This window comes from Lissotriton vulgaris, chromosome 1_1, assembly GCF_964263255.1.
Source record: "Lissotriton vulgaris chromosome 1_1, aLisVul1.2, whole genome shotgun sequence".
In the NCBI taxonomy this organism is placed as follows: Eukaryota; Metazoa; Chordata; class Amphibia; order Caudata; family Salamandridae; genus Lissotriton; species Lissotriton vulgaris.
This window is the reverse complement of record NC_141685.1, coordinates 537,557,205-537,581,654: the sequence shown is the minus strand read 5'-3', so window position 1 is coordinate 537,581,654 and position 24,450 is coordinate 537,557,205. Positions and strand designations below refer to the sequence as shown.

The window sequence follows — 24,450 nt, the reverse complement described above, 5'->3', positions numbered from 1 at the left end:
GCGCTGGGCACTCCAGTGGTATAGCGGACTGGCTGTCAAGAGTGAGCGCCTTAGTCTTGCAGAGGTGCCACTTGCTTACCACCCACAATTTCAAAAGCAGTGCAGCTATCGCAATGAAGGCACCAAGATCCAAACCAAAATTAAGTAGAAAATGTATACATTTTACTAACTACAACAAAAAATGATCGAAAAAATAAAATGGGAAAAACAAATAAAATAATATTTACCATTGTAATCTAGCCTTTGTAATAAATATATGCGACCATATTAGTCTATGATAAATGTTGAACACTTTCTATCTCTATGGGTATTTTTAGGATGAAGGGACAGGTTAAGCCACGGCAGGACTTGTGGGTGGAACACAGTGGGTTCAAAAAGTATCTTCTTAAATGTTTTGCAGTTAAAATCTTCAGGCAGTTGTCGTCTTTCGGAAGAATCCACAACATTGCTAGGTTGAACAGATGTTGCTTTGAAGATCCTAGTCAGAATTTGACCTGAAATAGCATGACATTGACGAGGGGCACCTAGGGCAGCTAAAACAAGACGTGATGTCTCATGATGCACAAGGCTGCTTCCCTTAGTTGACTGTTCTATTGTTTTAGTTCTGATCTCCAGGCAGTGATCACACATGAAGGCCAAAAGGGATTCTCGTGCCTTTTATTGACCACAGGGTAAAAATCATCATTTCACATGTAAGAGCTCTAAGGTGGACTTTTTAATGGTCCAGGTTAAGTTCAGTGGAGTTGAAAACCCCCAGTTGAGGTTTTGAGGATCTTTGATCTTTCAAACCAGTGTAGAGAACCCTGTGCTTAAGATTTCTCTCAGACCAGTGGTATTTTGACCAGGTAAAGATCAATATCCCGAGGCTGGTGCTGCATGGTTGGACCATGAGCACTCTTCTCCTTTGCCAACAAGGACCCATGTTTTCTATACTCCGTTTCACAGCTCCCATTAACACTTCTCTATCTTCCAGGCACTTGGAATTATACAAAAGTCAGCAACAGCCATCAAATTACCCATGGTTAGCTGCGTGGGGTGATTGGGGAAGGGGAGATTTGTATACCGGGTCTCACAGCTGGGAGACGCAACTATAGTTTAGGGCCGGTGGGTATTAGACTCTTCAGCGTCTTCTCCTGGGGGCCAGGAATTCTAAAGAAACAGTTTGGTTTTGGTCTTGGGATGGCATTTTTATACTGCTACCCACCTCCATTATTGCAATTGTCATAGCCTTTTGGAAATTAATCCTAGCATTTCAAAGGCGCTGTCCTCCTTTTTCAGCAGTGTGGCATTTCCCAATCTGGTGAGAGTTGATTTTTAGTTATTGTAGTTGTTGTGATCGGTTTCTCTTAATTACTCCTCACTTCCTGTGAATACACCCGCTCCACCTGGTCAGATGGACCAGAGCGTGGGTAGGGTATATCTGGCAGCAGTGGGAAGGGGCAGTTCTTCCGACATACAGGTAACAGACTTTTATTGCTGCACGGCACCTCAATAAACACCAACTCGGGTGTGACTATCACCGTGGCCGGCCATCCATCCTTCTCATATCTCGGGCATTAACTTTCTATAGAGCACCTATTGGCAGGTGAAGAAGTTGCTTAGACTTTACTCTAGAAAAAATGTGTATGATCAGTGTCTGATAAACAGCAACTGTTTTTAATTTTAAATTTCATTTTTGGTCAAAGTTATGCGCACTGATCAGTGCATTATGCAGCAGTCTTGAAATCCTGCAAGAAACCTGCTGACTTGACTGGAGGCCTGGGAAGCGAGAAGGGATGGCCGTAGAGCCCCCTAATGCACAGACTCAAATGTGAGTTTATAGTATAAATGGAGAAGAGCACAAAGAACAATCCGCGTATGCCTTTATTTCGAAAAAATCTACTCCCTTCCCCCTCATTGAAGATTGTGGCCCAACTCCCCGAAATTACAATGCGCGGATTACTGTTTGCCTTATGGTATTCGAATACTGCTTTAAATGTGACATTGCCAAAGATGCGGTTATGCACACATAAGAGAATTTGTACTTCACAACTGCACTATCTCAAAATACAGTGCAGGCTGGTGGACCAATCAATACATTCACTTGAATACTGTCATTCTTTAAAACATTTTTTTTTAAAGTGTTTTTTGCTTGCTCGCTTAGACCAGCAACTTTAACTTCACTGCCATCTATACCCAGCATGTTAATATTCGTTTAGTCCTACGCACCCCATATTATGTTAAAGAAGGCTATAAAAATCTGCTAAGTCCAGCACTGACCAAAACAATTTGCTCCAGAAGTAAGCTTTGTTGTGTCCTAACCACTAATGACTATTTCTAGTAAACATGTGTTTTTTGTTCTTTTTAGGATCAGTTCGATAATTTAGAGAAGCATACACAATGGGGGATCGACTTCTTGGAGAGATTTGCAAAATTTGCAAAAGAAAGAATAGAGATTGAACAGAGCTATGCAAAACAGATAAGGTAAGGCTGAGTATGAGTGTTTTATTGTTTTTTGTTAGTTGTTTGTTTTAGAACTGGCAAAATGTTATGATAAACACAATGCTGGTTTATGCACCCATCTATTCAGTGTTAATGTTCTACGTTTGTTGAACACTGCCTTCTTTTTGTTTGCTTAGTGGCATATGAAGTTAGGACTTAAGTTCAGAGTCAACAGTCATTCTGTTAGCTGTGTAAGACTCTAGTGATCTGCTATGCTTTTACGTGTCCTGTGTGATTTCACGCCTGCGCTTCTGACTTGGGATAATGCAGATACCAAGAGAACACATTAGACAATCACAGTGGCACCATCATTTGCATACCACTGCGCCAAAGCCATATATTTGGCTGTGTGTTAACCGCTCCAGCAGCACATCCAATCCTGTCGCTCACAACTAGCAGGTGCCTCTGAGGAAGCTGAAGGAGCTACAAAGGAGAATGGAGCTGTTCCCACCTATATTTTAGGTAGAAGAAAGTTTCTCCTTCCCCAGGAAGGGATGCTTAAAGCCTTATTGCCTGCAGGACAGTAACGACTTATGAGTATCCTCCCCTCTTCATTTCAGAAATCTCACTATCCTGAAAACACCTCCACTTGTCTTTTTGTATCCCCCACAAGTTATGGCACCATGCTCAGTGTATCCTAGAACTGATAAAAAACCTCTCTAGTTATGCCAGGCTTCATATTGTCGCAGGCTTTGGATTCGGGGAAGGCTGTGATGTTGCCACTTCTCCACAACTCTAGGTACGGGGGCTGCAATGAGGAAGAAAGCCAAGTAGCTCCAGTTGTAACAGAAGTTCTCTATACTGATAGGTTATTCGCACCAAGATGCCTTTGGGCCATAGTTGCGCCCTACAAATGATTAATAATAAAGCAGAAGTTCGAGGGTTGGGATGGCTCGTAAGTCTGTGTACACTCAAAAACGTACGTATGATGATATTCACCAAGTCGTGCCCATACTCTTTCCACACTGGAAAAGCTTGGAAATGTACTTCTGACGAGAAAAGGGGTGAATTATTTTATAGAGTGGGGTGTAATGATAGTTATTTTGCAATCACTTAGCAGATTTTTGCATGAGTAAATTTGTGTCTATTTGCTTAGACAAAATGGAAATCACACAGGATTGCTAAGAGAAAGGTGCATTTTTGTGTCTCAGTTTAAAAATGGGTCCTTATTTTCATGGTGCCCAAATGGTTTTATAATGATTCTCCATTATTAATCTTTTTTTAAATATAAAATATTAGCATGTAACACATTCTACTAAGTAATGCCTCAGAGAAATGGTATCTAAAGTTGTGCTGTAGTTTAGCAAAATATTTGTTTTCCAAGTTGCACGTTTGTATATAATCAGGGAGCATACTGGACACTGGCCTCAAACTGTTACATTTTGCTATCCAGTGTACACCTTTTTATACTGGAAGCACTGTAAGTGATGCAAGATTTGACCCCAAACAATTAGTAGTTATGGGTGCTGGGAGAGAGGAAGTCCATATTCCTTGGATTGCTTAAGTTTCCTCATTTGGTTTCTTGCCTACCAGTGACCGCCAGCTGCTGAAAAAGAAAATTGCCCATAGTGAGTTCACTTCAGTGCAAACTGAGCGATTTACAAGCACACTGAACTGTAGAGCCATAAACTGTGACCCAGAAGAGCACAATGATAGTTAAGCCTCTACCCTAATTCACCCCCCTATTTTGGATCTACATATCAACTAGATCCATTTTCACACCTTTTACAAGCAGCCACATGCTTCCAAAGTACACTGCCATTGTTCTGTTTCTGCAATAGGCTACCTACGTTGCCTCTTTAACTGGAAATTAATTTTGTGCTGGACTCTCAATCAATCAATCAATCATGACATTTGTAAAGCGTAACTCACCCGGAGGGGTCTCAAGGCGCTGGGGGAGGGGGGTACTTTACTGCTCGAAAAGCCAGATCTTGAGTTGCTTCCTGAAGGAGAAATGGTCCTGGGTTTGTTGGATGGGGGTGGGTGTTCCATGTCTTGGCTGCCAGGTAGCAGAAGGATCTTCCTCCGGTGGTGGCTCTGCGGATGCGTGGAACGGCGGCGAGGGCAAGGCTGGTTGATCGTAGCTGGCGGGTGGGAGTGTATCAACAAAGGTTTGGGTTTTATTCCCACTCCGACCCATTATGCCTTTAAATGTAGGATTGAGTTCCACGAAACAATGAGAAAAATCAAGTTGAACATTTTTTAAGGACAATAAATCGTCGGAAAATACCACCTATATTTCCAACTTGAGAAAGCCTTCCTCTTTTTGTCCACCTGCCTCATCGGTTGGTCCTGAGGTGGTTGGTTTTTGAATCTCTTGTCCTCCAGGATATAGAGAGAATAGAACAGACCCAGAAACAGTTGAGCTACAGAAATATGACAAAGGAAGACTGGGAAGTGGTCAAAAGCCTCCAAAACAACCAGAAGCTGACCATAAAGTCGGCTGACAAGGGCGGGGCAATCGTCCTACTCAACACGGCTGACTATGAGGCTGAAGTCCTACGTCTTCTCAGTGTGAGAACTAACTATCTACCCCTTAACAAAGATCCTGTGGAGGAATTATCTAGAACTATCCGCAATATGGTTGGAGTAGCAAAGGAGAATAAATGGATTTCAGTTAAAGAGGCGGAGTTCCTGGTGAACACCAATCCCAGAACTCCGCCTTTTTACATTCTCCCAAAAATCAATAAACCTACACGTCCACCCCCAGGACGCCCTATTGTTGCGGGTATTCAATCAGTGCTAGAACCGTTATCCCAGTATGCCGATTTCTTTCTAAGAGAATCTGTGGTCAACCAGAGATCGTTTGTTAAGGACACGACCGATATCTTGAACACCCTTGAGGGCATCCAGTATGACCCTGTGAGTGAATTCTTTGTCACAATCGACATCGAATCTTTGTACACCTGTATACCCCTGGTGGCAGCAGCCCGCGTCCTGGGTAGCCAGGAATGGCTTTACGACACCACTCAGACATTTGTACTCCAATGCATTGAGTTAGCCCTCACAAGGAACTACTTCGGCTATAAAGATCAGCTCTATCTCCAAATATCGGGGACGTCTATGAGGGCCACTATGGCCCCAGTATAGCCTGTATCTATGTTGGGCAGTTTGAGGAGCACGTCATCTATCATAATAACAACCCCTTCCAGAGTCATCTCCGGCTCTGGAAGAGATATATAGATGACGTGCTCTGCATTTGGTCAGGTACGGAGGAACATCTCCTTGAATTCCTTAATTGGCTAAACGTGCAAGATGTGAACCTCAAATTCACCTGGACTTATGACAGGCAAAAGGCGGTGTACCTGGATCTGGATATCGAATAGAGCAGCGGCATGATTAATACATGTGTACATCAGAAGCCTACAGATAGGAATTCTTTACTCTCTTATAATTCTTTCCACCCCAGGGCGCTGAGGGATAATCTGCCCGTGGGGCAATTTTTGAGATACAGACGCAACTGCTCCTCGACCAACACCTTCTTAGAACAATCTGAAGAGTTGGCATCTAAACTTACCAACAGGAACTACCCCACCAAAGTTGTAAAACAAGCAAAAAGAGCGCTCAACACACCTAGGAGCGCCCTTTTGGAGAAGGTGGTCAAACAGAGAGATGAATGTGTACCTGTCATCATGACATATGACCCTATGGCCACCAAAATTCGACAGTCCATTAGAAAACACTGGTCCCTGTTGTCCAACAGTGACTTCCAAATGCCACCCCCTAGATTTGCATGTAAGAGGGCATGCAACTTAAAGGACAAACTGGTACATTCAAGAGCCCCGAGTGCACACACTAACACTACTTCTACGGTACCTAACGGCCATTACCCATGCGGGACATGCTCAGTGTGTCCACTGACTAAGAAGAGCACGAGTGTGACACTGGCATCGGGAAAGGAATGGTTTCTCAACCAGTTTAGTAATTGTAATTCAACACAAGTAGTGTATAGGTTAACCTGCCAGTGTGGTCTACACTACATAGGACTCACATCGCGGAAAATCAAAGTGCGAGTACAAGAACAACGAGAAGACTGACCGCACTGGGCTAAATGAAATTATAGAATGGAACAAGGTCAAACTATGACCGGTACATTTTTTCTGGGTCCTTGTTAGACGCAGCAGATGCACCAGGCTCCCCCATGGCTTGTTCGGGGGAGGGCTTTACACCCCCTTGTCCCCAGGAGGTGTTGAATGGGTTTGAACTAGGTGTAGCTCACAGTAGGAAGTCCATTTTGGTATGGGGTACAACCACTTCCCTGTAGGTTCCGTTTTGTCTGCTACAATATCCAGCAGATAGGATGGGCAGCTGAGGTATACATTAAGCACTATGGAATGTACATCCCTTCCCTAGCTGCAGTGATCGGGGGACACTAGACCTTTGTGGAAGGTTTTTCAACACCATATGAATACAACAGGCGGAGCTCTCTTTCAACCCCGGCAGGTGTGTGCTGTGTATAAGATGTCAGTTTAGGAAGGAACCCCTCTTACATCTTATACAGTCTGTAGAAACTGTCTCATTATACAGTCTTGAGACAAATTCGGTGTATGAGCAATACACTACTGTGCTTGTGCTGTACTTTATTTGACTTGACCAACATGGCGGGGCAGAGTCAACTTGTGCACTGTGCACACCTCTTTTAGTTTCCCATATAGGCACTTGTACTATGTTGTACTATGTTCAAGACTAGGCTAAGATGGCCGCCGCATCCGGCACAGGGGTCACGTGATACAAACCAAGGGGCGGGGTCCCGCCGCATTTCCGCATTTCTATGCGAGCTGCTGCGGTATCCGTACGGCGGAGGAAAGGCGTCTTCCTGTGTCGGGACGGTGAGGTGAATTGGTTAGATTGAAAGGCATCCTACAGGAAAGTACGATGGGTTTGACTGGGTGTAACGCTGTTGGCCTCGTTATGAGTGCGTGGGTTTGTTTGACGTAATGGGCTTTACAGCACACTGGGCTCCGAGCGGGGTTCTTTTAAAAGTACCGGGCTCTAGTGTAATTGGGCTTACTGTGACTAATGTCGCAACGGACGGAGCGTTCCTCTACCAAGCATGCAGTTGAGGTGTGTCCCGCCAGGTTGACAGCTGCTGCACGAGCTACATTCAGTGCTCCGTATCAATGTATACAGTTGGCATTAACTTTCAGATGCCGGTCTGTTTTAATGTTTGTATAACCCCCATGTGGAAACTAATCCAGTAGTGGGGTTGTAGATTCCACACCAGAAGTTGTTTAAGTGAGCAAGGGCTATTTGTGACAAGGCGATATGGTAGTCTGTGTGCTGTCTATGAAGCGGCATGATATAAGCTGTTATACATTCTCTTTTTAACAGAAAACTTAAGACTAAGGAAAAGGGAAAAACTTACGATTGGAGTACCCTGTTACCTTTGTGATACTGGAGTGACGGGTATGACTAACTTGGCTGACTCCTGGTAATACTCCTCACACATCACCATTTGTTTCCATACATATTGCTAACCGTGGGTCCTCATGTTTTTAATTATGTTCTTCCACCTGTTCTCTCTTGGCAGTACATAACAGAACTAGTGTCCAAAAGTGGAGTGGCAGCATATGAGTGCAGCCCTGATGAAACTGCTAAAAGCATTATAGCAGTGAAACATGTCGGCACTGGCATTAGGTAATGGTATGCATGAATAGCTACCAGCCTTTTTAATATAAACAGCACACTATCACCTCCCTATGAATAAAGTTGGTTAAGGGACTTGTGTGCTGTGTTTTTAGGCACTCTTCTATGTGTGTGTTTGTCACAAGCAGATCTGTCTGCTCTTCACTGTTTGTCACAATTTTTTTTGTTTGTTTTGGACACCTCTTTTCTTTCTTCTTATTTCTTTTGAGAAGCAAGTGACTACCGATTATGAGACAGGGGCTTGTCTGGAAATTACATACCAGTTACCCCGATGGTGGTGTTTCCGTGAGGCGTCTCTTGCTTCTCGCACATTTTTTCTATTAAGATCTTAGTCCAACACTTTGTATGGACTCTTGCGACCAACTGTTTTTGGGTCACAGTTTATGTGGTTCTGTGGTACTGGGCGGAGTACAGTGCATCACCTCCTTATAAGGTATATAAGAGAGTGCCTGGGAGCAGTACATTTTGACTGCCCTCTTTCAGAGCCACTGATATATCTTGACGCCGTTGGACTGGGTCTATTGTTGAATTACAGGTTTAGAGTGGAGGGCGACCCTTTCCTTATCCCTCTTAGCTCCGAGTTAATGTTTGGGTGGGAGTGTAGGTCATGCGGTTGCTGAGGTACTTGGGGCCCAGGTCGTGGAGGGCCTTGTGTGCGTGGGTGAGGAGTCTGAACGTTATCCTCTTGCTGACGGGGAGCCAGTGTAGGTCTCTCAGGTGGCCGGAGATGTGGCTGTGTCGGGGGATATCCAGGATGATTCGTGCGGAGGCGTTCTGGATACGTTGGAGTCTTTTCTGAAGTTTCACTGTGGTTCCGGCGTAGAGGGTGTTTCCGTAGTCCAGTCGGCTGGTGACGAGTGCCTGGGTGACCGTCTTCCTGGTTTCGGTGGGGATCCACCGGAAGATCTTTCAGAGCATGCGCAGGGTGTTGAAGCACGATGATGAGACAGCGTTGACTTGTCTGGTCATCGAGAGGGAGGAGTCCAGGATGAAGCCCAGGTTACGTGTGTGGTCAGTTGGCTTGGGAGTGGTGCCCAGGGCAGGGAGCCACCAGGAGTCATCCCAGGCGGAGGGTGATGATCCCAGGATGAGGACTTCCGTCTTGTCTGAGTTCAGTTTCAGGCGGCTGTTCTTCATCCACTCGGCGACGTCTTTCATTCCTTCGTGTAGGCTGGTTCTGGCGGTGGCGGGGTCGTTGGTGAGGGAGAGGATCAGCTGGGTGTCGTCGGCGTAGGAGATGTTGAGGTTGTGCTGGCGTGCTATGGCTGCGAGGGGGCTCATGTAGACGTTGAAGAGGGTTGGGCTGAGTGATGATCCTTGTGGTACGCCGCAGATGACTTTGGTGGCCTCTGATCTGAATGGGGGGAGGCGGACCCTCTGGGTTCTTCCGGTGAGGAACGAGATGATCCACTTACAGTGCCCTGTCTTGGATTCCGATGTTGCTGAGGCGCTGCACTAGGGTGCGGTGACAGTGTCGAACGCTGCGGAGAGGTCCAGGAGGATGAGGGCCGCTGTTTCCCCGTTGTCGAGCAGGGATCTGATGTAGTCAATGGCTGCGATGAGGGCGGTCTTGGTGCTGTGGTTGGCTCAGAAACCGGACTGCGAATGGTCGAGGGATCCGTTCGTCTCGAGGAAGGCAGCAAGCTGTCTGTTGACAGTCTTCTCGATGACTTTGGCGGGAAAAGGGAGGAGCGAGATGGGGCGGACGTTTTTGAGGTCAGTGGGGTCCTCTGTTGGTTTCCTCAGGAGGGCGCTGAGCTCGGCGTGCTTCCAGCTCTCCGGGAAGGTGGCGGTGTTGAAGGAGGTGTTGATGTCCCGGAGTTGGGGTGCGTGGTGGGGGCAGGGGTCGGTTGGTGATCCGGAGTGGATGGTGTTCTCCCTCCTTTTAAGATTTCATTGGGAACCAGCCCCTGACAGAATCATGTTCGTTAAACCCCTTTGGACTCTATAACCGGATCTACTAAGCTGTTTATTTAATATATAGAGACTTCTATTTTTAAGTATGTCAATTTATATATGTATGCCTTAAGCACTAAGTGTCCAAGTACAACACGCACTGCTCTTAGTAGACTGTGATTTTATATCTGTTTTAGGTATATCTCTTGTGTGATACCTATCCTAATGTAATGTGACCAACTAGTTGTCATCTTAAGAAATCTAGTGGTTGTCACTTTTCCTACTGCCTTTTGGTAATGTATTGTGCACTAGAACTTCCAACATCTGACCATGTCACGAGAGTTCAAAAGGTGGTTTGACCCACAGTGTGTATCCACTTATATGCTTGTATCTTCTGAGTTCTACTAAAGTGTTTTGAGGGAGCAAGAAGGCAACATCCTGATGTCATTTAAAATACCAAACTAGCAATAGAAGAATTATTCTGGAAATTGCAGGGCTCCAAGGTGGAAAGGTATGCACACATTTGGGAAGTACAAAGACCACGAAAGATGTAGCCAACTAAATGGAATGAAAATGAGTGGGTACACTGATCATAAGGACCAAACCCCCTTTCCAGAGACCACTACTATGATTTTTAAAAAAGACACCCACGTTTTTAGCAGCATGCTTTATCTTCATCCACAGTGACTACCCCCCAAATGTGCACTGACCCACCCTGACACACAGCAAATCAACATTGTCAGCAGCACTCAATGTGGAAGTCTTTGCACAATGCAGCCCATAAGGAATCCTGCCATTATGTATTTGCACACTGATAGTGGAGTGATGCAGATTTTACCTCATAAAAGAGGAAACATTTGGTGCCATTTTTACAAGGAAAGGTTTCAGATGCATGCACCTAATCTACAGACCACCTGCACCGCGCCCCAACTTCAGCATCACAGACTTCTTTGCATCACTAGCTTAATAATTTCATCCTACTTGAAGACCTGAGCGCTTGCCCGGAAGTCCATGCCGACCCAAACTCAGAAGCACTCATCGAAGACCTTTGAAGCCTGGGCCTCTCCCAAGTAAAGGGACCTACCCACGTCACTGGACAGCTCCTGGACCCTATTTTAATCACCTTCTGCAGCATCCATGTTTAAAAGCCCACACCAGTCTCTTGGACACATCACAATATCATCAAGTTCAACATCGCCGTCCAGTGCACAAGCTCCGCCGCCAGACTACCCGGCATAAACTGGAGCAGCATTACCAGCCAGGACTGAAACACCCCTCTCAACTCCCTCCGACCTGAACACAACAGCAGCCTCCTCAGAGCCATTAGGATTTTCAACATTTGGATCACCTCCTGTGTTGACTCCTTTTCTCTACTCAAACACAGCAATACAACAAGATCTAGCCCCTAGGTCACTTGGCACACAGCAACTTAGACTGATGAAATGCTGCTGCAATCAACTGGCGCTCATATGGAGAATCAGTCAGGACAATGCAGACAGGAGCACTTTCAAATCCACTTTAGGACACTGCTACCAAATGATCGAGACCACCAAGTGCGCCACTCTGTTGGTCCTCATCAATGCCAGCACCAACTGAAGAAAAGAAATCTTGGCCATTGGGAAATATTTCACCTCACCAGCAACCACCTCCAACTCGTTCTCTTCCTTGCAGGACCTCTGCAACAATCTACCTCCCAATTCTTCAGCAAAATCACTGCCATTTACAGCAACCTCAACTGACCCCACAGACCTTGCCAAACCCCTTCCGAACTTATCCAAAGAAAAAATGCTAACCACATGGTTGGTCATCGCCCCCAGAAGAAACTGTCACATGCCTACTCCTGAGGCCTGAAACCCATCAGTACCATACTCACACCCATTCTAAATTCCTCCACCTCTTCCAGGACCTTCCCAGGCACTTTGAAACAAGCAGACGTCCTCCCATTGCTGAAGAAACCCTCTGCGGACACTTTAACATTTGTTAACTACAGAATGATCTCCCTGTTACCGTTCCGTTCCTGATCCAGATCTTAGAGAAAATAAAAAGCAGATGCCTCCTTGAATACCCCAGCGGCCTCCAACTCCTCAACACTGCTCAGTCGGGTTGCAGACCCAACCACAGCACAGAAACTGCTCTCATCACTGCCACGGATGACATCAGTATGACTTAACAGAGCAGACACAGCGGCCCTCATCCTCCTAGACCTCTCTGCAGTATGACATGATATCCCATCCAATGCTTTCACGACATCGAAATCCAAGGACACGCACTCTGATAGATCTGCTCCTTCCTGACTGAAAGGGCCCAGTCAGTTAGCCTGGCATCATAACCCTTGGACACCAATGACCTCATTTGCGGAGTTCCGCAAGGATCCTCACTAAGCCCGATCCTCTTCAATGCATATATGATTCCTCTAAAAATTATTATCCCATCTCACAACATTAACATTCTCTTCTATGCCAACAATACACAGCTCCTTCTCTTCCTCACATCTCAACTTCAATGCCTGCATGACTGGATGCAGACCGACTAACTAAACCTGAACACCAACCAGACCTCCCCCGCCTCATTCATCCATACCGTGGAGATGCTGAGGAAGATTTTCAATTTGCTCCTAATCGCCACAAGCCAAGCTGGACTATGATTACACCCTCTCTGCCTGGATCAATAAAAGACCCATCCAAAGACTGCAGACCATTCATAACACAGCAGCCAAAATCACACTCTACCTCCCATACCACACTTCTATCCCACCAAATCTGAAGGCTCTACACTGGCGTCCCATACACAAATGAGTACAATTCAGACTCCTCTCCCACTTTCAAGTTCCTACATTACACTGGAAATCTGTTTGCCTGCATGCTGTCATGTAGGCAGGGAATTGATAAGATTGCCCCCGCATGCAGGGAACTACGTTTCTAGCACCTCCCAGTCTGCAGGGAGCCGGCGAAGACCACAGGCCTTTGAGGCTCCCCCGCTTTCCCATAGCACACTGGGTGCCCTGGGCTCCCGAGCACCCAGACCCAGGTTGGGGGTGGGGCGATGGGGGACATGCAGCCCCCCTTCACCAATATGTTTTGGCCTGACCCAGGGGATAGGGTTCCTGGGCTCAAAATCGGTCAGTGGATTGGGCCGTGCAGCCCTCTTCTCCCATTAACTCATGGCCAGGCCCGGGGGTATGGGGTCCCCAGGGCCGTTCTGGCCCCGATGTTAATTTCACAGAAATTAAACCTCAACAGGAAGCACTTACAAATATAAATATATCCAGTGCCCCAGGTGAAGTTCCAATACCGTAAAGGACAAATGTTTCTAACTTGTGGGACGGCAAAGCAAGTGTTTTTTCTCTTCAAATCCATATTGAAAGACAATCTGAAATGCTTTGTGGAGGTGAATGCATCATTGACCTATTGGAGGCAACCTGTAGTGACCGTGACGAGTGGGTCCTATCATTTCTTTTCCTGGTGAGAGCAAAGTCCATAGTTCTCCCTATAAATTGCTCCAAGTAGTCCAATGTACAAATCACTTGGGAGCTTCACCGTTTGCCCCCGCCCACCGTAGTAATATGCAAAAGTCTTCCTACTTTTGCCAGGATGGTGTAAAGATTAATTAGCGGTCCCCCAGCTCTTTTTCTGACTATTTTGGTGAGTCGTTTTTGATGCGGAGGAATGGGAGAACATCTCTACCTTACAAAGATGCACTTGCTTCATATTGTTAAGAAGAAAGACCTTTGTTTGGTGGAGATTTATTTTTTGTAGTCTTGTCTTCTCTATAGGTGGATTTATGCTATCATACATTTCTGGATAATGACACACCTAGAACAATCACATTGCTAAAATGTACACAAGGTCACTGGTGACATTTCCTTGTGCTCCATTGCGAAGCTGTAGTGTAGAATACGTACTGGACATTTACACAAGGAGGTAGCACTTAGTAATTAACCAGTAGAAATGACTCCACTTGGTAACGTATTTTTGTGCAGATCTGGGGAGTCTTGTTGGATTATGTCGCAGGTGCGATTCCTTTGTGGCCCAGTCACTCACAGCTACTGACAAACCCACACAGAAACTAGACTCCCACTCAGGCACTCACACACCCAGTGAAATACCCACTCAGACACGGTCACGCACCCACTCACAGACTGACTCAGACACACTCATACCCATTCATACCCATTCATGCACCCACTGACAAACAATCAATCAAGAGTATTTGTAACGCGTGCTACTCCACACCACTGGAGTCAAGCTAGCCGGGCTGATGAGAGGTGTAACCTCGAGTCCGGTCCTCGGATGCTTGATTCCGTTCTGGGAAGGACATGGCTTTTGTAGTTCGGACTGGACTGTTCCCATGGGGCACAGGGTCAGAGCTGATTTGCATATCGCCATTGTCTAACCCAGGGTGGTGTGGAGTGCAAAAAAACGATGGATTTGGGCCCAGATCTTTGGATTGGGGTGAGTGTGTGACATTGATCCACATTCGGTCCATCACCTGTTGTGTTTGCATATTCCGCCCTAAGTGCGCTGGGGATGCCCAGACGTGGGTCCCAGGCACTCCACACCACTGGAGTCAAGCTAGCCGGGCTGATGAGAGGTGTAACCTCGAGTCCGGTCCGGTCCTCGGATGCTTGATTCCGTTCTGGGAAGGACATGGCTTTTGTAGTTCGGACTGGACTGTTCCCATGGGGCACAGGGTCAGAGCTGATTTGCATATCGCCATTGTCTAACCCAGGGTGGTGTGGAGTGCAAAAAAACGATGGATGTGGGCCCAGATCTTTGGACTGGGGTGAGTGTGTGACTTTGATCCACATTCGGTCCATCACCTGTTGTGTTTGCATACTCACCCGCTAGGGTCGCAAGGCGCTGGGGGGGCTGCTACTGCTCGAAAAGCCAGGTCTTGCGTTGCTTCCTGAAGGAGGGATGGTCCTGGGTGAGTCGTAGGTGGGTGGGGAGGGTGTTCCAGGTCTTGGCCGCCAGGTAGGTGAAGGATCTTCCTCAGGTGGTGGTTCTGCGGATCCGTGGGACGGTGGCGAGGGCGAGGCTGGTGAAGCGGAGCTGGCGGGTTGGCATGTAGAACGTGAAGCGGTTGTTGAGGTATTCGGGGCCCAAGTCGTGGAGAGCCTTGTGTGCGTGGGTGAGGAGTCTGAACGTGATCCTTTTGCTTATGGGGAGCCAGTGCAGGTCCCTCAGGTGGGTGGAGATGTGGCTGTGTCGGGGTATGTCCAAGACAAGTCGTGCTGAGGCGTTCTTAATGGGCTGGAATCTATTCTGTAGTTTGGCCGGTGGTCCCAGCGTAGAGGGCGTTCCCGTAGTCCAGACGGCTGGTGACGAGGGCCTGGGTGACCGTTTTCCAGGTTCCAGTGGGGATCCAGCGGAAGATCTTACGGAGCATGCAGAGTGTGTTGAAGCAGGAGGAGGTAACGGCGTTAACTTGCCTGGCCATCGTGAGGGAGGAGTCAAGGATGAAGGCCAGGTTGCGTGCGTGGTCCGTGGGCTTTGGTGGGGGGCCCAGAGCAGGGGGCCACCACGAGTCGTCCCAGGCGGAGATGGATGGGCCGAGGATGAGGACTTCCGTCTTGTCTTGGGTTCAGTTTCAGGGGGCTGAGCTTCATCCAGTCTGCAATGTCTTTCATTCCGTCCTGGAAGCTGGCTCTGGGGGAGGTGGGGTTGTTGGTGAGGGAGAGTATAAGTTGGGTATCGTCGGCGTAGGAGATGATGTTGAGGTTGTGCTTGCGTGCGATGGCTGCGAGGGGGCTCATGTAGACGTTGAAGAGGGTGGGGCTGAACGAGAAGCCTTTAGGTACGCCGCAGATCTTGGTGGCTTCTGCGAGGAAGGGCGGGAGACGGACTCTTTGGGTTCAGTCTGAGAGGAAGGAGGTGATCCATTCCAGGGCCTTTCCTTGGATCCCGGCGTGGCGGCGGCGGGTTGTCAGGGTGCGGTGGCAGACCGTGTCGAACGCAGCCGAAAGGTCGAGCAGGATGAGGGCGACGGTCTCTCCATTGTGAATCAGGGTCCGGATGTCGTCGGTGGCCGCGATGAGGGCGGTCTGGTTGCTGTGGTTCGCTCGGAATCCGGACTGCGATGGGTCGAGGGAGCCGCTTGTCTCCAGGCACTCTCACACACTCACAGAGCTCCCACCTAGTTTATGAAAAATCTATTATTAATTTTTTTTCGCAAAGCACTCCTAAAAGTCGCGAGGGCCAAGGGTGAGATGAAAATGAGAAGCAGGATAGTGTGTCCCAAGTTCTAACAGTGCTTATAGAGGAAAGGAGAGCAAGACATAAAAAATTCCAATGTTGCAGTTAATCTGAAGTTAGTGCTAGGAGAAAAACACATTTCTGATCAGAGCCATTGGCTGTACTGGAGTGAATTGAAAAGTTTATTTTAAATTTTTTTGTTATTAACCTTCGAAACTCTGCAGGTTTTCTGCTGTTCTGGGAAATAATCTGGTCTCTTTTGATCCGCCCCGGTTCCACCATTATTGCCTCCTTAGAGCTGCTGATTGATCAGGAACAGGGATGTGCATGTGTTTGTGTGGAGGGGGCAGCCCCCAGTGGCCAAACGATGTGCTACAGCTCAGGCGGCTTCACCAGCAGCAATGTCGGCTTCACAAAGATAAATGGGAAAGCGGAAGCAGATGGCATGATGTCTTCATGCGCGGCTTCGAGTCTCAATCCATGTACAGCATTTACCTTGCAGGAGCGAGCGCGATAATTGCAAACAGATGGCGCCGCTGCTTGCTCCTGCAAGGTAAACGCCACACATGCACGAGGGCTCATTGGGAACAGTGCAGTACATGCACAAGTTTCCCAAAAAGCCCTCCGCGATTTCAAGAAGTCATCTAAGCAGAACTGTGGCTTTTCAAAAGGACTCCGGCTGATACATGTTACACACTGGAAAGACCTGCCGTCCGAGCCCTGGATCAGTGTCAGACAGGGCCTTTAGAGCTGCTCTTCTTCCATGTCAGTGGCTTTTCCCGAGGGTCCGATGTACAACTGTGTGTGACTCCGAGTTGACTCCCTTTCCCGTTGTGTGCGAGGGTACAGCGTTGCAAGGTATGCTCCAACTATGAAAACGGGATGTTATTTTTTCTTTACTGCTTTGTACACCACTCTGCTAGGCCTATTTAGGTCTCATGCCCTTTAAAAGCGAAGCAGCACCTCCTCCTAAAAGTTAAATCGGGCGCGCCACACTCTCCTAGGCTTAAGCAAAATGTGAGTGACAGTCAAACAGACGCATAGATGAGGGTCAACTAAAAACTACAAACTGTACGTGTTAATGTATTTTTTTATTCATGAATATTTTTGATTGCACTACGCTTGCAAAACAACTTAAACTGTCACTAGGCAAGAACTGGTAAAAAAAATCTACTTCATTCTACACATTTTGCATTTCAGGCTTGCAGGTAGACATGCAAGCACCATTCTGATTGAGCAACCAGGGTGAGAATCAACTGCACGACTTCAGTGACCCATATGGTTTGAGTGATAGCCCTTGGATTCTGCATTATTTGTTTGGTAGAACCAGGTTTTTAATTACTTCCTGAATTCCGTGTGATCTTTTGTATTTCTTGTCTAGTGAATCACCATAACAGGCACCCCGTGCCATTAATGCATTGCCCCCGCCCGCTTTATTACAAGTTAACATCTTGGAGTCTAGTGGAAGCGATTGAAGACCTAAATTGTGAAGCATTGTGTTCTGGGTGTCCCTTCTAGCATGCAGGGCCCAGTACCATCTCCTAGAGAGGTGGGGGAATGAAACGAGCGCCATGTTAGGAGAATAAACCTATTTCTGACTTCGTCTATGGTAAAAAAGACACAGTGCAGTTTAGAATTAATTAACTAGGCAAACTAGACGCCTCATCTGCAAATCAGAGTTGCCCCTTGCTAAATACACAAAGTATCTCTAAAAAGCGAGATTTACACATTGCATGTATCTGCCTGACAGGAATTTTCCACCCGAGAGACCCCAGCACGTGATGGTTTGGTTGACACAAAGAAACACACGCTCAGTCTTGCGTTTGCTCGGACAACAAACTTTATTATAGTTGTCCCAAACCAGTTTGGCTGGTCTGTGTGACTGGACAGCTTTTGTACCTTTCACCTGGTGGCACTGTCACTGGCATGTTGATTTTAGAGTAACTCGCTTGTTTTATTTCCCTTGACGGAGCTTTTGTTGACAAAGGTTCAGTTCGGTCTCAACCACATGCGCGCTGCTCTTATTCTGCTGGTATGCTGACTTTTTAAAAAACGCACTTTACATGACGAGCTGGGCTCGTCATCAGTGTGCGAGGAGGCTACACCATGACGAGCCCAGCTCGTCATCAGCCTCGAAGGGGTTAACGGGCTGGTGATTCAATTCTTAACAGACTCCGCATGTTTGGAATCGCTCATTTCAAATTACAATTTAATCGCTTCGTTCGTTATGTGTGGACGTTCCAGCTCTTAGGTTTGCTTAGCTCTGGGGAGTGAGCATGCTGATGTCAGAGAAAGTGACATGACCGTTAACATTACATCACAGGCAGTGATGATAGTAAAATGATCAAAATAAATATGAAATGAATAAAATGGTACAAAGAAACTCCCTAAAATGGACATGCAAATGAAATTTGCAGTGAATGGGTAACAAGTGCACACATACAAATGCTACATGAATAACCTTTATTTTCACTAAACAGTGGAACGTGCTGTCTTCCATCAGCCTCAACAGTCTGGAGTTGCTCTGTCTACAGCAGAAGCCTGAGCAAAGCCACATTTGAACTTTCTTGCCAGGGGCGAGACTCAGCCTGGTGTTAAAAAAAAAAAAAGCATTGGCATAGCCAATAGGTCTCGCCTTTGGGACCTTATAAGTGTTTAGCCATGCAACACCTGATGGTGTTGCAGCAAAGATATTGTGCTGGATAACTAAACACTTATGAGGTCCCTAAGGCGAGACCTATTGAGTATGCCAATGCTTGTTGATACATACCACCATCCAGTGTCACTGGAAAATCTTCATTCAAATATCCTGAAAAAGAGCAGGCCCAACATGTCAGACCTCCATTTTCACTTCATTTTTCATAGACCAAGCCAGCACCTTCCCCAAGTTCATACAAATCTACCATAAGTTGCGAAAACCAGAACTTTATCAGATGGATCAAATGAACGTCTAACATCCACATTACGAGAATGTAGATTGTAACAGTAGGCAGAAAGGTGATATTTATGGCAGCATGTTTATTTTTTGCGCCCCTCTGGTAATAAGTACAAAAGATAGACTCTTTTTGCATGTTTCTACACATTTCACTGCAGTGCAATATTAAAAACAAATCTGATATTAAACTGATTCTAATATATTTTCGCAACAAAATCTGAACTGCTTTTTGGTATATTTAATTTTACACTAAAGATCCTACATGTATTCCTCAAACTTGTGAATATGTGGCCTCTCATTTGAAAGAGCATCGCACCAAGGATTTAAGTGGTTTGTGGGAAAGGTGATGGTGTGACTGTGTATTATGCAGAATAAAGTATCCCTACCATACATTATAGCTAGATTACAAGTCACTTTGCCGTTAAATGACCTTCTATGTGAATTCTGTCCTCAGCCTCGATATGATCAAGGAACTCCACAGTGACTTGCAATATCCCTATAGTGTATGTCAGGAGGTACTTTATTCCATATATATATAGGCCCTTCACTGGGTAGCAGACAGAAAAATTATTTAACTGAGCAATAACAGTTGACAACAATACTGTACTAAAATTAAACAGTTCCAGAAGCAGCGGTCTTGTTTCACCAAAGAAATCCAATTGCAGATTGACGCCACCCACTCATTGAAACACCGTTTCGTCACATGAAGTGTCATCACAACATATTAGAGATGCATGTCTACCACATGTAATACTCCAATGAGGTAGAAAGACCCGGTTGAACCCTAAGACTAGGCAAAAGAGCTAAATTCAAAAGAAAAGATTGCTTGAAAACTTGGAGCTGCAGGGCAATGAAAAAAAAAAAAATCCGTAATAATACGGACAACCAGATACTAACTTAGATGAAGCCAAACACACACTTTCTTTTAAAAGATCACAAGTCATGTTAAATCATGGGGCGCTTAAAGCATAACAGGGTTTTAATGCAGCAACATGACACTTTCTTCCCCCTCAACATCGCTTAAAGATGCCCAGCCGTAGGACACTGCCAGCACTGTAAAACCTTGTCTTCAGCAGCGCTTGAAAAAGTAATACAAAAGTTACAAAATAAGTTGCACTTCTGTAAAACGGACTCTTATTCTAAAAAAAAAAAGCCAAGTCATTCTCATGCCACAACCAGTGCTTAGATAACAATGTGCTTAACATCCAAGTACACCACTTTTCTTCCGGCTGTGTTCTATGCTACATCCGCACTCTTGTAGTCATAACAATGTTCACGTTTTAGGTTCTGTCTACTGCACGTACTCGAGATCAAAGAAACTTCAGATAACCTCAATCGCCAGGGGTGCTGCAATACCGGCAAACAGCTGTCCACCAAAAGCAGCACATCCCAACACTCCCAAATCAGGCGGAGATTCCCGAATAGAAGTCTTACCTCCCGGATTCCGAACGTGCTGAAAAAAATCCACTAGGTTTTGCCTTACTGCATTACTGCAGACTCTAACCAACTTCAGTAAGAGAAGCTAAGAGGATATAATTGTAAAGCTAGTTTTAATATGATTGACAAGAGACTGGAAAGTAATAAGAAAGCCTTAGTTTCCATGTATCCAACTATTGGTTAGAAAAACTACCAATCCCTAGCAAAGACGTCACTTGTTGTCATCCATGCTTCTGGTAAGAGATAGTGAACTCCTTTCATCCCACTTTTTGTTTTTAATTTAGTCAGTCGCTTGTTAAAATTTTTTGGACAACTTTAGATAAAAACTTGGCGCTAGTCATCCAATAACAGGAGAGCTCTACGTGCTCTTGACCAATCATTGGCAAAGAGTATACAAAGGGGCAGATACTAGTGTTTAATAAGCACTGATTACGAGAAGGACGTCCTAAATAAATATGGTCGTCCAAACAAACAAGCAAGATGTATAAAGCGCTCCAATAACTTCGGGTCGAGTTTGCGCTGTATAAATCTGCAAAAAAGAGCCTGGCATGAGAAACGAAAGTAAAGTCTCGTAAAGGAGAAGGATGTGAGCCCGCAAAGTTTTCCTGAATCCAAGTTCTGCTTGTAGATGGCGTCAGTGGTGCATTGCATGTCTTTGTGTTTTGTAATTTATGTTAACCAAGTACTGTCCTGGGAAGCGCTTGCCGAAAATACACAGCCTGCGAGTGAGAGAGGGGGATCAGGAGGTGAGCCTGCGAGTGGCGCGCGCATGCTTGGAGAGCAGTCTGCTCATTTTCAAGCACTGCACTTGTGGGGCGCCGCTGCTCGCTCCCGCAAGGTGGATGCCGCCACAAGCACGAGTGTGTGCTTGAAAATGAGCAGACCGATGGCTAAAGGCCCTCCTAGAGCGGCGCATGCACGCTGCCTAGCCGAGACCTAGAAAAAAAAATCCCCTACTCTAAATGTGAGTCTCGCTCATTATGAGTGAGACTGGAGGTGACTCCAATTGGTCCCAAAGACGGGATAAAGTAGCATTTACTTTGCCCAGCTTTATTTTCTTGTGTTGACTTCTCTCTTTAAAAACCTATTAAATGTGGGCCAGCTTCTACACTTTGGAATGCAAGTGCTTCTAACAGTTGGGTGAGTCAAAAAATCGAAGGATTAGGCTGCGCTGTAGGTTTAAATAGACAAATGAGCATGACTAGTTTTTTAAAAATGTTAAACAAGACTTTGGTGGATTTAGTCGTGTTACCTTCAGAAGGATAGACTAGGTAAGCCAATATATTTCCAAGTCACTGAAACAATGGCTGTCAAGAGGACCTGGCACACTTGATTAGTCAGGAGCTTGCTGTTGTGTTTGCACTATTAGTGGTATGGCTTGGATATCCCAGCATGTGTGGTTTGATGAAAGGTTCTGACTGGCTGAAGATGAAAACAAGAACTTGGGCTTCTAAGCAGATATGAAAATATGGTTGTCAAAGCAAAGTTTAGCACAGCAGTTCAAATAATAGTCGGGTCTGGTGGCTCAGTGACTAATGCGTCCATTGCAGGGCCTGTGTTCAACCTCATGGTCACAGGTTCAAATCCTGGCGAGTCCACTCAGCCTTTCATTCATCTGAGATCGATAAAATGAGTACCATTGAGTTGGGTAGCAATAAACATCTGTTATCCAGTGCCAAGACACCTACGGGTAATCGTGCGCTTTACAAATACACCTGTTCTGTTACAAATAAAACTGTTATGTAATAGTTTGTGTTGCAGGTTGAATCCAACTTGGGAGATACTGTGAATATTAAAGATGTCTTGTTTATTGTAGTGTTATTTATAAAATGCTCGCACATCAGATCTTTCTTTATGCTGGTGAACAAAAGAAATAATTAGCACTGGAGAAGCAGGTCAGTGTTTCACAGTGCAGACCGAGAAGCAGCAGCCACCTAGTATGTATTCAGCTGATGAATCTGGGAATTGAGGGTTTAGCTGAAGAAGAATATAGTACTCTTAAAGATAGGTATCTCTTTATCTGGCTTACTGATACCCCCATTCAGAGCCCTGTGAACAGTACAAAGTTCTAATTTGGACCTGTTCCTGATGGGTAACCAGTGTGGTTCCTGAGATGAGGGCATTGAGTACCAATCTGGTGGCAGCATACTGGATGACTTGAATTCAATGACGGGGCCCGTTCAGGAGCCCTTCATATAAAGAGCTGAAATAATCGCGCCAAGAACCAAATCTTGCGGAAATGGACCCTCTTTTGCTGTTTTCGTTGAGGTACGGAAGGATTTTTTTTCACAGTTATTGGTGCTATAAACCGGCAGATATCAATGAGGATAAACATCTCGCAAGTGAGAGTTAATCGTCAGTCTTAATTCTGAGGCTCTCTGCCGTCCTTACTATGCTGGAAGGCAGTCCACTTCGCCAATAAAATGACATTCCGAGGTTGGATCGTCCATTATGTTAAAACCGTGTGGTTATAGGGCGGAGCCCTGTGGTCCTTTGTATTTTAGTAAAACGTCAGTAGCTTTGAAGTGGGGCAAGCTGACAGCCTTGGACGGTTTTGCCTGAAGGATGTAAGCCATTTAAAAGTAGAGTTGTTTGACTACAGCAAGGAGTCTTCTGATAAAGATGTTCTGGTGTTGAATGTCACAGGCAGGTGGGATGACACAAATCTGTTTAAATGATTGCAGTTTCCTTTAGTTTGAAGTCATAACCTATGGCCAAAAGAGCCCATTCTGTACTAAGTGAACGGTGATAGTCTGCTTTGTGCAGGCCTCCGTGAATGTGTTGATGACCTTTGTTTGCTCAGTTCCTTGTCCGCATGAATTTCTATCTTTTTACCAGCAGTAAGCAAAAGGGGATATTTGGTGCAGGATTGCCAATATTTTGAGATCATACATTTTTTTTAGACTAGGGGTAATGGTTGCCACTTTTAAAGCACAGGAACAATATTCTGTTCTATGCATACATTTTAAGGATTTCTTTCATTGGTTTACAAATGTTGTTCAACTGCTTAACAAGGTGTATTGGGCGAGGATCCGTAGGGGCTCCAGATTTTAGTTTAGTTAACATCACCTGTGGGTCTTCAAATGTTAATGGACTAAAGGATGGAAGGAAGGAAGTAAAGGGTCTGTTCCCTCTAAAGGCAGGAGGAAAAGTTTCAGTTCAGATTTCCTGTCTCATCTGTTTGTTTTTATTGTTGAAAGAAGCATTGAGCACATTTCATAAGACTTGAGGCGGTATGACAACAGGCCATGGTCATTGAGGAGCTCTCTTGTTATTTGCAAAATAATTCTCTGGTGGTTTTGTAAGTACTTATCTTCTCAGAATGAAAACTTTGCTTGGTGGTTCGTATAGTGCCTCTATATTGAGCCCTAGCCTTTTTGTAAAAGACTATGGAAGGCTTATTGTGATTGCATCTCCCTTGTCAATCTAACTACCTTAATCTCGTTTTGACACGTTTCACCTCAGTACAGACCCAGGACGCAAAATGCCTGTTTGTAGCAATTACATTTATCTGATGGAGACTTCTAGCAGGAAATTCCTTACCTTTTTAGGTTTCGCCTCGCCGAAGGCTGCGCTCTGCGCAGCTTTTCGGCGCAGGCGAAATCTATTGTTTACTATAAGGGCTACAGGAACGTCCCCCGGCTCCCATTGGCTAGCTCCATAAATGGAGGATAGCCATTGGGAGCCGGATCTGTCCGTCAAGGCCGGACCAGATTCTGGGGCGTTCCCGTGATTTTTTCCCTCTGTGCGCGTCATCTCGGCGGTGGGCGTGTTTTTTTTTCTTTTCTGTCGGGGCGTGTTTTCTCATTCCGCCGAAGATGGCGCCGGGGCCCGTCGACCACTGTTTCCCCTGCTCAATGC

At 45.8% G+C, this 24,450-nt stretch overlaps 1 protein-coding gene across 6 annotated transcripts in view; it reads left to right on the top strand.

Moving 5' to 3' along the window:
* FNBP1L (formin binding protein 1 like) overlaps nt 1-24,450 on the top strand; it is a 659,713-nt gene that overhangs the window by 216,438 nt on the left and 418,825 nt on the right. For all 6 annotated transcript variants that reach the window (XM_086953911.1, XM_086953913.1, XM_086953916.1 and 3 more), the window contains exon 2: nt 2,348-2,463. In XM_086953911.1, the coding sequence (XP_086810037.1) occupies nt 2,348-2,463 (116 nt within the window). The remainder of the gene's footprint in view (nt 1-2,347; nt 2,464-24,450) is intronic.